The sequence below is a fragment of the Suillus discolor genome (genome assembly GCF_016758755.1).
Source record: "Suillus discolor strain FC423 chromosome Unknown F5147scaffold_165, whole genome shotgun sequence".
NCBI classification, from domain to species: Eukaryota; Fungi; Basidiomycota; class Agaricomycetes; order Boletales; family Suillaceae; genus Suillus; species Suillus discolor.
In genome coordinates this window covers 1-13883 of record NW_024541412.1, presented here as the reverse complement: position 1 = coordinate 13883, position 13883 = coordinate 1, and the positions used below count along the sequence as shown (strand labels likewise).

The following is a 13883-nucleotide window of genomic DNA, read 5'->3' as shown; positions in this document are numbered from 1 at the left end:
TTTCGTACGGCCGACATGTCGTCTTCAATATGGTTTGAATAGAGGTGATTAGGGACCTCGGCCTTCAAGTTGAATGTCATTTCTCTGTGCCTATTGCATAAGCCCGCAAATATATGACCTTCGCTCTGGCTACTTATCAACCGATATGAGGCATAGAATGTACATGCACCATCTAGTGATATATAAATATGAACGCTGAGCGCTAGCGAAGATGCTTGTCAGTGATATACATAGTACAAACATACTTAAATCAACATAGGCGCAGGTGGCATGGCATGTGATGGGTTGTGCGATCGTTTGTTCCGGTGCCGATGCTTCCGTGAGTATGATGCGCGCCTTGACAACACATGATTCTGTTCTGCCAGTAGTAGTTGGTTGAAAATTGAGTTAGCAGCACATTGTGACAGCAAGTCATGTGAGAGTTTGATTGATTAGTACTTACCTTCAAAAAGGCTAAAGGTAGCCTGATTAACCAGTAGTGCGAATCCCAAAGACAACAGTTTGACGTGGAGACCGAAGTTGTCACAGTCAAAGTCAAAGTCAAATTCAATAATGGTTCGGAATGGTTCGGCAAGGCCGAACCAGAACGGGACCGTTGGGGAAGACCTAGAACCGAGAACTGTTTTCCGGTCCAGTTCTGGCTGGTGTGAGAACCGTGGACCGAACCGCGGAGAACCGGACCAAAAGTCCGGTTCGAACCATGGTTCTGGACCGGACCGCGGCAGCACTATTCCTGATCCACATTGCAATACTCCATGGCAACTACTGTATGAAATCCAGAATGATCGTGCCTTTATTACCACCATGGGCATTGATGCCCCGACTTTTGCATTCATTCTGACTTCTGGCTTTGCCAGTCAATGGTACGAGAAGCCTGTCACACATTCTGACATCAATTTGCACGGCATCCCTCGCCTGAATCGGTGTTCACTTAACGCTGGTGGGGTACTGGGCCTCATACTTCACTATCTCAACTCCACCATGCAGGAGACTAGCCTCCAACAGATATTTGCATTGGTTCCCACCACTGTTTCCCACTATCTCACATCTGGATTGCCCATACTCTTACAAACTCTCCATTCTATGACTGATGCCCAAATTCAATGGCCATGGGGACCCGATTTTGAACAGTGTAGTGCGCTTGTGATCGCACGTCACCCACGACTGCAAGGCGCCTTCGGAAGCATCGACAGGCTCAAATTGCCTGTGCAAACTTCCGAGGATGATGAGATCGAAAACGCTACATACAATGGGTGGATTTCTGAGCACTTCATAAGTTCCATCATAATGTTTTCGGCTGAAGGTATGTTTTCTCGTCTTCTGCCATAGTTTGTACTTAATTTTATATTCACAAAGGCATTGTGATTGCGGCAAGGACCAATGCGCCTGGTAGCTGGCATGATTCTCGCCTCGCATCCCACATCTATACTCAACTTCAACTCCACACGCCTCCCAACTATTACATTGTTGCGGATACCACCTTCCCTCGTGGAACGTCCTCCATTAATGGGCGCATTCGTGCACCTCTGAAACATGGCCAGGTTTTACATGGCTCAGTTGCTGAGATAGTGGAACAAATGGCATTCAACTGTGAACTACTTTCTTACCGTCAAACAGCAGAATGGGGTATGTGTGCTATTCAAGGCGCCTTTGGAAGGTTACATCTACCACTCAATATTGCTAACGAAGAAGCTCACAGCAATCTCATCGAAATATGTCTTCGGCTGCACAATCTCCGTGCCATCCGCATTGGATACAATCAGATACGGACCATGTACACGAAGCTTTGGCAGGCTACAGAGGATGATATGGATGTGTGGCGAGACTTTGAGAACATGCTATTTTCGGACCAGAGGAAGAAAGATTGAGTTTCACGCTTCCATGTCACCTTGGAATACCAGTAGATACAATTGTCTAGTACTGCTGCATGTTCCCCGTCTCGTTTTGAGTATTGAAAATTGATCTAGCACTGCTGCATGTTCCCCGTCTCGTATCGAGGATTGAAAATTGATCTAGTACTGCTGCATGTTCCCCGTCTCATATTGAGGATCGAAAATTGATTTAGTGTTGCTGCGTGTTGCCTGTCTCATATAAGAGGGACAAGAGGACAGACAAGAGGACAGTCAATTTTTCAAATGGTACATTGGTACTCTAAACACACTGGGAAACTACATAAATCATATTGTACAATCAAATCTCTTTCGACCCTTCCTTCAAATCTCTTGCGACCCTTCCCTTTGAATGGGCTTGGGCGGTTCATCAGCCAAGTCCTCAAAGTATGGGCGATCAGAATACTTGCGACGTCCAGATGGCCCAACTCTTCGAAGGTGGGGAGCCTTGGGAGCCTTGGGGACCTCGGATGCGGTACTTTCACCCTTGTCTGTGATCCACCTGACAGATCCCCCACCCTCAGGGTACCATTCCTGCTGTAAGTTCTTGCATTTGGGCATCCGGATATGCCGACAGTGTGTGGATCCAGTCATCTCAATCATCTCAATGCGAAGCTGAGCACGATCGCATTCGCATTCGGCGTCATACAAACAATTGCACAAACCAAAGAGTTGTCCCTGTAAGTTTTTGACATTGGCATTTGAGTCTTGGAGCTGCTGGCTTTGGGTAAGCAGCTGCACAGTAGCGAAGCTGCAATTAGCGTGATCTTCATCACAGTCGCGCTGGGCAGCTGGGTCCAAAGCACCAGAGAGATGAGTGAGGAGATCTGTAGCGGCAGCTCCTCGAGCGTTGCGACGCGAAATGGGGGCTTCGGTGCGAGCAGTGGAGCATGCAAGAGCGGTGTGCTGAATTAGGGGGGAGGTATGGTCTAACTCATCCTGAAACTGATCGGAGACGACAGAGTGATTGCCGTCGTTGTCTTCGATGTCATCAAAATCCATGTCGTCCAGGTCACGCGTGCCCGCACGCTCGTTGATAAGTTGATCAATGCAATGTGCACATGTAACCTCTGGAGGGCAGACACTGTCTCCTGTTGGCTTCGTGGTCTTCACCAGCTGTAGTTCAATGAGTGAGCCATCTCGCAGTCATAGTATGACACTTCAAATCTTACCTGCTTGAACTTTGTCTCGAGCGAAGTAACTTTGCATTCAGGCCGGCCATTTGCCTTTGCCCATTGGCCAAACTTGACGTGAACAGCCTGCCATCCATGTTGACTGAGGGGAAGCTCCTGACAGACCATGTCCAGAAGAACTTTGACGTCTGAGCTGGTGTAGTTGTTAGATCCTTGAGGGCGTCCTCGCCGAGCATGCACTTCATCGTCATCTTCAGTGTCCTCTCGGGAATGCTTTTTTGAGTTAGCAGATGCAATGTTTTGGTTGGCCTTACCTTTGCCCCTTGGGCCTTTGACCTGGTGATGAGAGCCTGCTGTTTTGGCTGCTAGAGTGTGGCCACGGGCCTCTGCGATAGTGACGGCGTCACTCAAGTCAAGATCGGGAGAGTCGGGTAGTGGGAGGAGCACAGGATCAATCATTTGGTTAGTCGGTACCTGGCGGAGAGGTACACAGGAACTGGATGGTTGTAAGGGTGGCACAGTGTCTGAATTGGACTGGAAGTTGGCCGGTGTGAGTGCATAGGTGCCAGGAGGCTGTATATGACACAGTTAGTCAAGCGAAAATACATAGTATGGTGCCATTGACGTACCTTATAACTAAAACCCAGTTGGGGCTCCCCATATTCGAGGCCAAAGGCATGTGAAGTGATAGACTATAGTAGTAATGAGTGTCTGAAAGCGTAGATGAGAAAAATGAAACTTACCTTGCAAATTCCTGGGTGAGGAACCCAAGCGCCATCTTCATTGCGTGCATAGGCATTTCCAGGGTCGTTGTAGCGTAATTCTGGGTAGGAAGGGCTACTACCAGGGGGAATCATAGATTGTGGAGGGGGAATGTCAGACATTGTAATTGTAGTAACGTTTGAATTGAGATAAAGCTTACCTTGTTGTCCCCAAGCTTTTATAAGTCCCCAAAGTCCCAAAATTTTTGGTCGTCAGACGCACAGGCGTGTCTTGAAGTTGATAGATAGCAAAGTTCACCCTGTGGTGGCTGCAGTAATACGTTAGCGCATACACACATGGATCAAAGCATTTAATGGAAAAAAAACACACCTAACCTCAAAGGATGGACAGTCCTTGTTACTGGACAGATAGAGGTTGATTGGGGTCGGCATTGCTCAAGTTGTCCCTTGGCTGGTCGCAGAAATACGTGATTGCGCAGTTCGGCTGTTATAAATCTTAAAACTTCAGTACAATTTTCTCCAGGCAGCGTAGGTATTGGACCACAGTTAAAATCTGTATATTCGAAGATGTTGTGATGAAGCAACAATTGTCACTAAGCTCAAGACAAGTGAGGCGCCGACCTCCGTTGTAGATTAGTCAGCGGATCGCAGGGGCGTTAGTGGCCCAAAACGGATATAATCCGTCTGAATATTCTGTAAGGGGGGGGGGGCCCCTTCCTTACAGATTTAGAGTTTGTAAGAGCCTCAAAAAAATATGTTTTGAACATCCGACGTAAATGAACTGCGGCATCGCGGCACGACTTCCTTAAATGGCATTTTTTATTCTATTATATTCTATTCCGCATTATTTTGGCCTACGGATAGTCACCCAATTACTAGCACATATATTGTATTAGCCTTTACAGAAGAAATCGCGAAGTGCTTGTAATTGAAAAATGATAGATGGATAGATGTAACGAAAAGAGGGCTTTACCGCCGACGAACACAAGTCGCCTTGAGCTTATGCAAACTAATATTGCCTAAACGCATAACCCAGTATCTCCGAAAGGCGTCTTTGCATCAATTCAGGACACATGCAACCCTCAGTCCACCCATTGGCTGTCTTCGTGGGTTCGCTAAACATGGTAAAATCGTCCTCAGTATCCACTAGGTCATAGAAGACCAACGATGGGTCTTGGTTGTGAGGGTGTGATTGGTGGGGCGAAGCAGAGGACTGAGACGACGTGGTCCTGTCTGATACGAAAGGGGTAGAAACACGATCGCTCTCGCGTCCGCTGCGCGAAGAAGGAACATATCCATGTTTTGTTTTGCGATGGCGCGTCAGGGCGGAAGGGTCGTGTGTCCTGAAGGTGCAATCATGAGGACAGCTATACCGTTGCTCGCCAGTACTAAAATTGTTAATCAGATGAACTCGTTGATAGTAATGCACAAGTACTACGTACTGTCTGGCAGAGTGGATATCGAAGCTTCTTTTTATTATCGTCGCAAAGTGACATCCGGGAAAGGTGCAAGTGCGCGTGCTGAACGCGAGCTCATGTGAGTGACTAGTGTAGAATATAGGACAAACACTTACTTGTCTGCATGCCCAGCCTCATGCCTCTTGAATTCTTTAAACTTCGTAAAAGTTTCGCTGCACTTTGCCTGAGGGCAAACGTAGACCTGGACATTTCAGACTCAGACTCAGTACATGAAGTATGCTCGTGATCAAGCTCACCTTGGTAGGAGACATTTGAAACTTGATTATAGAGGAATATGAGTGGGGGTTCTACTTGACTTTGTCGCCTGATTCTCCTTGGGGTAACGATGATGCCAGGTAGGCATTCAGTCAGGACTAACTATATACGATTCCTGGAGGTGGTAGTGACATTGTACTTTGCGGTGGACAGAGGCTTCTTGGGTTCATACATAAACGCTTTGTTGGGGCTCTAGTGGACATTATGAGCCACGACAAAGCGCGAATGGATTATCAAAGCTTCCGCATCCGTTTGAAGGCTTCATTATCCGGTACACACAATCCTACGAAGAGAATTCGATTAGCCAACACTGATAAATGTAATGCGTGATGATATGTGGATGCGGGGAGGACATGACAGTCTGGGCAAGAGGTAGGGAAAACCTTAATTCCCAACATGCTCGCCATTATTAGTTTCGCACAGTACTGCTGTAATTTAAGTTATTTGCCTCCAAGATCCAAAACCGCACAAAATCCGTATTCCAACAAGATCACCCCCACCTAAGTAAAGCACAGGTACAACACGACAAGTACTAAAACAACCCTGCCAGATCTGCAAAAGGGTCCTTCCCTTGCTGCGTCGGTGGCGTCGAGGTAGGCTGCGTCTGTCCCATTATCGCACCCATACTCACCCTTGATCCGGGTGTGCTCATATGAATGCCCAAACCTCCACTCTGCACCGCACCCATGCCCGTCGCTGGTGGCCTACTCATACCCGATCCAGGAGAACCCATTCCCAACGACGAGCTTGAATTCAGAGGGATACTCGCACCTCCGTTGTTGCCCCCGAGATAACTGGGTGATGTTACCCGTGGTGGGGTAGGCGCGAGCATGATGGACCCGAACTGGGGCTGTGGCGAGGGGGCGTTTGGGACGGGCGATGAAGTGGAGGAAGAAGCATTGTTCGTTAAGGAGGCGTTGGGTTGTGAGCCGAACATTGCACTAGCACTTGATGGTCGGGCGTAAGATTGGGTTTGTGGCGGCGAGGTAAATAATGTAGCTAGATCATCTACTGGTGCGACGTATGATGATGAATGCGACGTGTCATCGAAATTAATGAGGGATCCCTCGGTTTGGGCGAGCTCAGCGGGTACGGCAGATATGCTATAGTCGCCTTTCTTGTAGGCCTCAAAGCGTGTGAGGACGTTGTTGATTCGATCGTTGATTTGGAGGAAGGCGTCTGAGTAACATATAAGACCCATGCCGGAGAATAGAGAAACGGACGCACCCAACGACTCTGGATCGTCTGTTTCTGCGTTCGAAACCCATTTCTGGAGTTTTGGACGGGCAGACTTCAATATCGACGCGACTTGCTGTCAAAGCGAGTGAGAAAACTTTACAACTTTCCAAGAAATATCGACGCACGTCATACACGTCTCCCGATGCGAACTTCTCTCCATGCGTAGTATCGACGTTATCGAGCATTTCATTGAGTAGAATGACTTTACTCTCGAGCTTATTGAGTTCCGTCATAGCTTGAGAACGATAGTCTGGCTTTGCTTCGGGGTTCGCGCCAGCAAGGGACTTCATAAGTTCTTGCGCGACTGCCAGGTCTCGCGGGGTACCTCTCCGGATAAGTTCCTGTAGTTTAGCAGATTGTGCTTCTCGATCTTCCGACTCAAGCTCGTCGGCAGATTTAATGTTCTATGCTGTCATATGAACATATGAGATAGACACAAGCCACAGACGAACTCACCATCGTCGGAGGTGCCTCGGCGTGGCGGGTAATCTCCCTAAAGCGGTACCCTTTGAATGTAAGAAGCCGGTGCATATCCTTAATATTGCCCAAATCTTCCTTCCAGCGCGACTCAGAGCAGATACCTTCCTTCCATTGGTGAATGAGCTCTAGAATCCGTGACATGACTGGGCCAGGGAACGGAGGCGGACGTTCAGGGAATCGACGGACGAGCTCGTTCAAAAATTCTTTGGTTGAGATCTGGAGGTGAAATGGGTAGCCGCACGATTGGACGAGGGTGTCAAGAAGCGCGAGTGCGAGTATGGCGATATGTGGGTTTCGGTGGTTTGTTAGACGTGCTATGAGCATCGATGCATCGCGAGGGCTGATTCAATGTCAGAACTAGATATTGCAAGAACAGAATTGACAGACGTATTAGCTTTCTTGGTGTTGATCAATTCAGCGATCTCAAGGTGAACGGCATAGTTGGGCTCATGGAGTGTTGGATCGCAGGCATTTTGTACGAGCATTTCCAGTCTCGATGCCCTGAACCAAGGCGTACCGTTCGACCCTCCCAGCATCATGTTAGTGTTGCCTAGCTAGTGAGCAGTAAATAATCTAGCAGACGTGGCAGTCACAGCTGCGCTCGCTGTCGTGGTCGCCTCGCCAAGATGTCCGTGGGAATATGTCAGCATGCCCTTGCTTGTGCCTTTTTACTCAAACCACTAGGCCAGCCTATCAGCTATCTATGTAGTTCTATGATGTTCTGCCGCTTTCTGCTGTTTTACCGACAAGGACCGACTCGACTTGAAGCTCGGTGCTCAGACTAACTGGCTGCAACGAACAGATCGCGATAGTGATGTCGGGCGAATGTACAGAGGGAACACCAATAACTTGTACTGGCGTTGAACAGATCTAATGGACTGTAGTAAGTTTTTATTAGGTATGTTGAATCATTGCTCGGGGTGCATTTACCCCCCTCTGAATTTCGAGTCCTAGCCTAATACTGACAACGTTTCTCATCAGGTATCCTCCGAGCCTAGCTCTATGCCACTGCTGGACGGACATGCGCAAACCACTTCATAGCACAGAGTCTTCGTACAGCATCCAGGAATGAAACGGGCGTACTGTCACAAGATCACTGTTGATCTCCACACCTGGTCGAGGATAAACGTTTTACTCGGAGCTGATAGAGCTGTGCTATTAATTGTTTGTGAAAGCACAATGCAGCCGATACCGCTATCTTTGACTCAGAACCTCGTGTGCGAATGACGTCCACACGGTCGTGCAATCATGAATACTAAAACCATACAAAATTCAGCCAATCATACTAATACAGAAACATTCCGCCGCTCTTCAGTGCTCAGTTATAATGCTTCACCACGATCCCCTCGATGACCTCCTCCTCAACACCACGTTCCACCCCCTTCTTGAGACCAGTCCTCCCATACGACGTTGTCCTTCCCTTCCTCCACGTCTCGCACGATGGCGAATCGTCATCAAGACACTGGCGCTCAATACCAGCGCGCTTTAACACGGGGCTTTCAGCACACGGCAGCAAACGAATGTCGTTGTCTGGCATCGCGAAATAGTATGCACCCAAACGGTCGTAGGCGCGTTGGTCCGAGGGGGGCTGGATGACACGGTGGATCGTAGGCTTGTAGTATCCGCCTGTAAAGAACGTCATCATGTCGCCTGTATTGATGACCTGGCCGAATATCAGGTTCGAGGTATCACTGTAGTTTTCTCTATGGGCGTACCAAACCGTTATCAATGTGTCGGACCCATTTCCATTTACCGTCAGGAGCCATAATTTGCAGGCCTCCAATAGGCTGACTCCATAGAATGGTGATGCTGCCGATGTCTGCGCGATTCAGGAGACGAGTTTGAAGTAAAAGAGGTATCAAGTGTACCTGTGTGTCCCTTCAACCAGACATTCTTTGATTTCTTTTCTTCGTCATTCGAGCGCCTGTAGCTTGACGACAGTTCGTAAGTTAAGGAACGGTTGCGAAAAAAAGGGCTTTTACTATTTCATGAACCTGACTGCGGATATGCTCATCGATATAAGACTGCATACATGCGAAGAAAGACTAACCAGAGGTTTCTCCCGTTCGGTCAAAATTGTGTTTTTCTACCAAAGTCTCCTCGGGCAGCTCGAGGCTTAACGCAATCAAGCTGTATAATGGTGCTCGTAAGCTAAAACATCGAGAAGGGACTCGCGGTAGAACTGACCGGAGGATCGGATGGAGAATGTTGAAGTGATTATGGCGAGCAAAATCATCGAGCTCTGGAAGGAAAGGGCGCACGGCCGTGGGGTGGGGACGCTTTGTGACATTGAGGTTTACTGCCGAGGGGTAGGAAGCACGCATCTTACGAGTATTTGTAACACCTACTTGCATAATGCTCAATCTGATCGAGAATTTGATTCTCCGTGTCGACTTTCTGAATAAGAGCAATAAGCCGTGCCCATGATGTCCTTTGTAGAAACGACGGACCCAGAACTGACGAGGTTTATAACCTGCGTAGTACCCGACTTTTTCGACATCGGCAGTGTGCATCTTCTTTTCATCCGGAGAGACGTTGTCAAAAGGAACACCAGCTATGTCGAAGATCCTGTCACGCTACAACATTGATTCAGAGACCTTTGAGTATGAGTGACGAGAATGGGCCGTACCTGACCCTGTGTATAACCATGATTGATAGCGTAGAGAAAGCCATGGGTGCGTAGTGCGTCTCGAAGCTGCGGATAGAGCTCTGCGCGTCCCTCGGGTGTGTGCGCTTTGGAAAGGTCGATGATGGGAAGGTCCGCGAATTCCACTATACGGGGAGACGTTATACAAATGTATTGCATTTATTGGACACTCTCTTACGGTCCTCTTTTGTTTCTGGAGGGGGGATGTAGTGTGGACACTCCGGCAGGGTTAAACTGGGCATATCTTGGATGGTTATTGGAGAAGATAGTAGAGAGTTCAATGCAAGTGCCAAGTAGATAATAAATACCTGGACTATGAACAGAAGGATCAAAATTTCACACCGAGATAAGCCATCTGAAATAGATGCGGCTTCGTGACTTATGTCATGAGTTCCATGAGAGCTCAGAGTACCTCGGCGTAATATCGAGTCCATTTTTGTCCCGCTGCTGAGGAGTCCAATGTAGTGAGGTAGTACAGCAAACTGAACAATTGACGACAGCACTACATCAGCAATAGATCATCGGTGTAATTAAGGATGAGTGAGCGAGATATGATTGATGATGACATTACAGGGGGGGCACGAGGGCACAGACGTGATAGTCATAATTAGACGGGAACGAGAAGAAGACCGGGGTAGGCAACGATGCACCGAGAATGAGTACCACCAAGACGAAACGATCTCGTGCTCCATAGTGGCCAAACTGATTCTCTAGGAGGCAAATTGAGAATGAAGTTACTGAAGTGTTGGGATCCGAAGTCTCAGAAAAGACGCAGGGTTGAGTATAGGCGAACGGAAGATATGGCAGGGATTTGTCAGCGCGTGTCCCGAAAACACGACGGTAGGGCACATGACGCGAAGACTCCGCGCTCGTGTAGGAGAGTAGATACGACGAACGTGGACGTTCGGAGGGGTCGTTCTCGGCGTGTCCTTGTAGTAGTTTGTCGTCCTTCGTCGTCGTCGTCATCGTCGTTATCTTTGTCGTCATCGTTATCGTCGTCGTCGTCGTCGTTTCGTTGTCTTCATCTTGGTACTTGTTTGTTTGTTTGTTTGTCTGCTTGTTTGTTTCTGAGTTTGAGTCAGTCGCTTTTGTTATTATGTCTCCTCTACCTGGCGTGCCAGGCGCTGACCTTCTTGCCTAAGGTCAGTCAGCCCAAAGTCAGCCAATGATAAGCCCGAACCCTTGGCCAGTGACGGCTATACCCGGGTGCTACATAATAGGAAGTGCCGTGTGACCGATTCTATGTCAACTGATCAGCAGGTTCTTGTTGTAGGCCTTATTGATTAGCTAGCCAACAAGCCGGTCAGCAACTGCCTCATTGGAACGACTCCACTAACGAGCCGCATCTTTCATCCGCGTCGTTTCCTCGCGCCACCATGATTGTGCAGCAGGATGACGAGGAAGCACCACTTATGCAACAACCAGAACAGCCAACGGCCAGGACACCTCTTCCCTGGGATCAATTTTGGATTCTACTGCTCTTGGAGATGCCAGATTTTCTTTCTTCTCGGACCCTTGCCCCGTTTATTCCCCAAGTGAGTAGTATATTCCCCTCGTTGGACTTATATCTGACCACAACTGGACTTTGTCAAGCTCATCAGAGACATTGGAGTCACTCACGGAGATGAATCCCAGGTTGGACACTATGCCGGCATCCTTGTAAGCATGTCTTCATCGTTTTTACCCTTTCGTTCGTCCATGATACTATTCTCTCCAGGAATCCTCGTACTATGCAGCTCATACCCTGACCATTTTTCATTGGAGTCAACTGTCCGACCACATCGGGCGGAAGCCCATAATACTGATAGCTCTATCAGCAATTGCTATTTCGATGTTTTCATTTGGGCTGTCGAAGACCTTCCTTGGTCTGGTGGTCAGGTCAGCGTGTCCAGTCAAATAATAGCTGTGATCATCAATTTCTGACATTCTCGACCAGTCGTATTGTTTGCGGAGCATTTGATCCGAGCGATACTGTGGTCAAGAGCATACTGATGGACATCACTGACGCAACCAATATGCCCAAGGCATATAGTTATATACCAATTTCGGTGATGATCGGAAACACAGTTGGGTAGGCATCCAGTACATTTTCTCTCGTGCTGAGTTTCACAGAATCTATTAGACCACTCATTGGGGGATCGCTCTCCCGACCAGCAGACAGATTCCCTGACATCTTCGGGCGATCAGAACTCATGAAAACCTACCCATATCTCCTGCCATGCTCTATCTCAGCATTGTCTATATCAATAATTTGGCTAGTCACGTATATCCGTCTTAAAGAGGTGAGCGCCTAAAGACCCATCTTTGGATCACACTAAGTGTGGTTACAAGAGCGTCTCTACCACTGGCAAAACACCGCTCTGGGAGCTAATCAAAAAAGGATTCCGCGGCCAATCATACTCGAGGCTGAGCAGCGTTATAGTTGATTCTGGGGAAGGAAGTCCTGGAGAAGTTCAACTAAAGCCGCTTCCGCTGCGCGCTTTGCTAACCCCGAAAGTGTTGAGTGTGATAGCGAGTTATGCCACCATGGACCTGTTTCAAAGGGGGTTCAATTCGGTATTACCTGTTTTCTATGCAACACCAATTGAACTTGGCGGTCTTTCCCTTGACCCTCCTCGCATCGGTGTTTTACTTGCGGCATCAGATGTCATACATGGAATATTTCGGCTGCTTTTCTACACTCAATTACATGATCGCTTCGGTGCAAGAGCTATCTTTATCACCGGTGTTAGCTCCGGCATACCCATCGTCATTTTATTTCCTGTGACCAGTGCTCTGGCTCGGGCGTATGGAATAGGTATGGCGGTGTGGCTGTGTGTTGTCGTCCAGCTTGCGCTGAAGACTAGCCTGGTCCTATGCTTCCGTATGTTAATCTAGCACTTCCTGCGTTCTGTTGAACTGAAAAGAGCTCATAGCCTGCATGGCATTATTCATCAGAGCAGCTGCTCCCAATCGCGCCTCGCTCGGAACAACCAATGGATTCGTTATGGTGGTTGTCGCAGTAGCAAAGGTCATCGGCCCGGCATCTGCAGCTTCAGTATTCTCTTATTCATTGCAGGAGGGGCATGATGCGTGGTCGATATACTACTTCTTTATCGCAATTGTATTTTCTCGCTGTAGGTACTGCTCTATTACTTCCCCATGATCCTAGTGTATGGGAAGACTCCCAATAATATCATCACGAATGACCGTGTACATTATGATCTAGTGTAGGAGGCAGGACTATACTTACCCTTGCAAGTGAATTGCATCGCAGATGAGCCAATATTTACGGCTAAATAATGTTGAAGTGATTATGGCGAGCAAAATCATCGAGCTCTGGAAGAAACGGGCGCAAGGCAATGGGATGGGGACGTCTTGTGGCATTGAGGTTTACTACCGAAGCGTAAAAAGCACTCATCACACGGGTATTTATAATACCTACCTACATAATTCTCGATCTGATCGAAAATTTCATTGTCCGAGTTGACTTTCTGAATGAGAGCAATAGCTTTGTTTTTTGTGGAATATAACGCACCCAGAATTGACGGAATTTATACCTAAATAAGAGCCGACTCTCTCGATACTGGCGGTGTATATCTTCTTTTCTTCCGGAGAGGCTTCATCAAAAGGCACACCAGCTATGTCGAAAATCCTGTCACGCTACAACATTGATTCAGAGAAACTTGAGTGACAAGAACAAGTGGTACCTGAGCTTGGGTATCACCATGATTGATGGCGTAGAGAAAGCCATGGGTACGTAGTGCATCTCGAAGCTGTGGGTAGAGCTCTGCGCGACACTCGGGTATATGCGCTTTGGAAAGGTTGATGGTGGGAAGGTCCGCATAATCCACTATAGGGGAGTCGTGGACAAGCATATGTATTTATCGGACACTCCTCCTTTGTTTCTGGAGGGTGGGTGTAGGGCGCACATTCTGGCAGGATTAAACTGGGCATGTCTTGGATGGTTATGAGAGAGGAGAGTACACTGAAGGGGTAAGGCAGGTAGATAAATATCTGCGCTACGGGTTCTGGAAGACAAGAGGACTATATAAGCGATC

General features: G+C 48.0%; 7 protein-coding genes across 7 annotated transcripts; 1 reads left to right on the top strand and 6 right to left on the bottom strand.

Moving 5' to 3' along the window:
- Nucleotides 1-2354: 2354 nt before the first annotated feature.
- Nucleotides 2355-3463, bottom strand: F5147DRAFT_553276 (uncharacterized protein; the record flags this gene model as incomplete). The annotated part of the gene is made up of 2 exons (XM_041430440.1): nucleotides 2355-3005; nucleotides 3062-3463. Coding segments are annotated over 2 exons (1053 nt in total), but the record flags the coding sequence as incomplete, so codon positions are not given.
- Nucleotides 3464-4619: 1156 nt separating this feature from the next.
- On the bottom strand, nucleotides 4620-5796 carry F5147DRAFT_87992 (uncharacterized protein). Its single transcript, XM_041444444.1, has 4 exons — nucleotides 5459-5796; nucleotides 5318-5403; nucleotides 5187-5264; nucleotides 4620-5132 (listed from the first exon to the last, which is right to left on the bottom strand). Exons 1-4 carry the CDS (start codon nucleotides 5471-5473, stop codon nucleotides 4754-4756), a joined length of 558 nt encoding a protein of 185 aa, XP_041284696.1. The 5' UTR covers nucleotides 5474-5796; the 3' UTR covers nucleotides 4620-4753.
- A 132-nt stretch (nucleotides 5797-5928) lies between these two features.
- On the bottom strand, nucleotides 5929-7825 carry F5147DRAFT_730046 (VHS domain-containing protein). Its single transcript, XM_041439381.1, has 5 exons — nucleotides 7584-7825; nucleotides 7173-7536; nucleotides 6842-7120; nucleotides 6705-6789; nucleotides 5929-6656 (listed from the first exon to the last, which is right to left on the bottom strand). The coding sequence occupies exons 1-5, from the start codon at nucleotides 7733-7735 to the stop codon at nucleotides 6010-6012; spliced, it is 1527 nt and encodes a 508-aa protein (XP_041284695.1). The 5' UTR covers nucleotides 7736-7825; the 3' UTR covers nucleotides 5929-6009.
- A 643-nt stretch (nucleotides 7826-8468) lies between these two features.
- F5147DRAFT_87938 (uncharacterized protein) lies at nucleotides 8469-10261 on the bottom strand. Its single transcript, XM_041444443.1, has 11 exons — nucleotides 10152-10261; nucleotides 10022-10087; nucleotides 9826-9968; nucleotides 9647-9772; nucleotides 9545-9593; nucleotides 9384-9495; nucleotides 9247-9326; nucleotides 9179-9194; nucleotides 9065-9126; nucleotides 8912-9015; nucleotides 8469-8859 (listed from the first exon to the last, which is right to left on the bottom strand). Exons 2-11 carry the CDS (start codon nucleotides 10083-10085, stop codon nucleotides 8515-8517), a joined length of 1101 nt encoding a protein of 366 aa, XP_041284694.1. The 5' UTR covers nucleotides 10086-10087; nucleotides 10152-10261; the 3' UTR covers nucleotides 8469-8514.
- A 149-nt stretch (nucleotides 10262-10410) lies between these two features.
- Nucleotides 10411-10809, bottom strand: F5147DRAFT_781946 (uncharacterized protein; the record flags this gene model as incomplete). Its single annotated transcript, XM_041442722.1, has 1 exon — nucleotides 10411-10809. One exon carries the CDS (start codon nucleotides 10807-10809, stop codon nucleotides 10411-10413), a length of 399 nt encoding a protein of 132 aa, XP_041284693.1.
- Nucleotides 10810-11130: 321 nt separating this feature from the next.
- Nucleotides 11131-12988, top strand: F5147DRAFT_644782 (major facilitator superfamily domain-containing protein; the record flags this gene model as incomplete). The annotated part of the gene is made up of 7 exons (XM_041433149.1): nucleotides 11131-11378; nucleotides 11437-11502; nucleotides 11561-11721; nucleotides 11780-11914; nucleotides 11966-12125; nucleotides 12175-12706; nucleotides 12759-12988. Exons 1-7 carry the CDS (start codon nucleotides 11220-11222, stop codon nucleotides 12986-12988), a joined length of 1443 nt encoding a protein of 480 aa, XP_041284692.1. The 5' UTR covers nucleotides 11131-11219.
- Nucleotides 12989-13117: 129 nt separating this feature from the next.
- F5147DRAFT_792820 (uncharacterized protein) lies at nucleotides 13118-13700 on the bottom strand (the record flags this gene model as incomplete). Its single annotated transcript, XM_041443107.1, has 4 exons — nucleotides 13118-13218; nucleotides 13268-13333; nucleotides 13383-13485; nucleotides 13533-13700. 4 exons carry the CDS (start codon nucleotides 13698-13700, stop codon nucleotides 13118-13120), a joined length of 438 nt encoding a protein of 145 aa, XP_041284691.1.
- Between the last annotated feature and the right edge of the window lie 183 nt (nucleotides 13701-13883).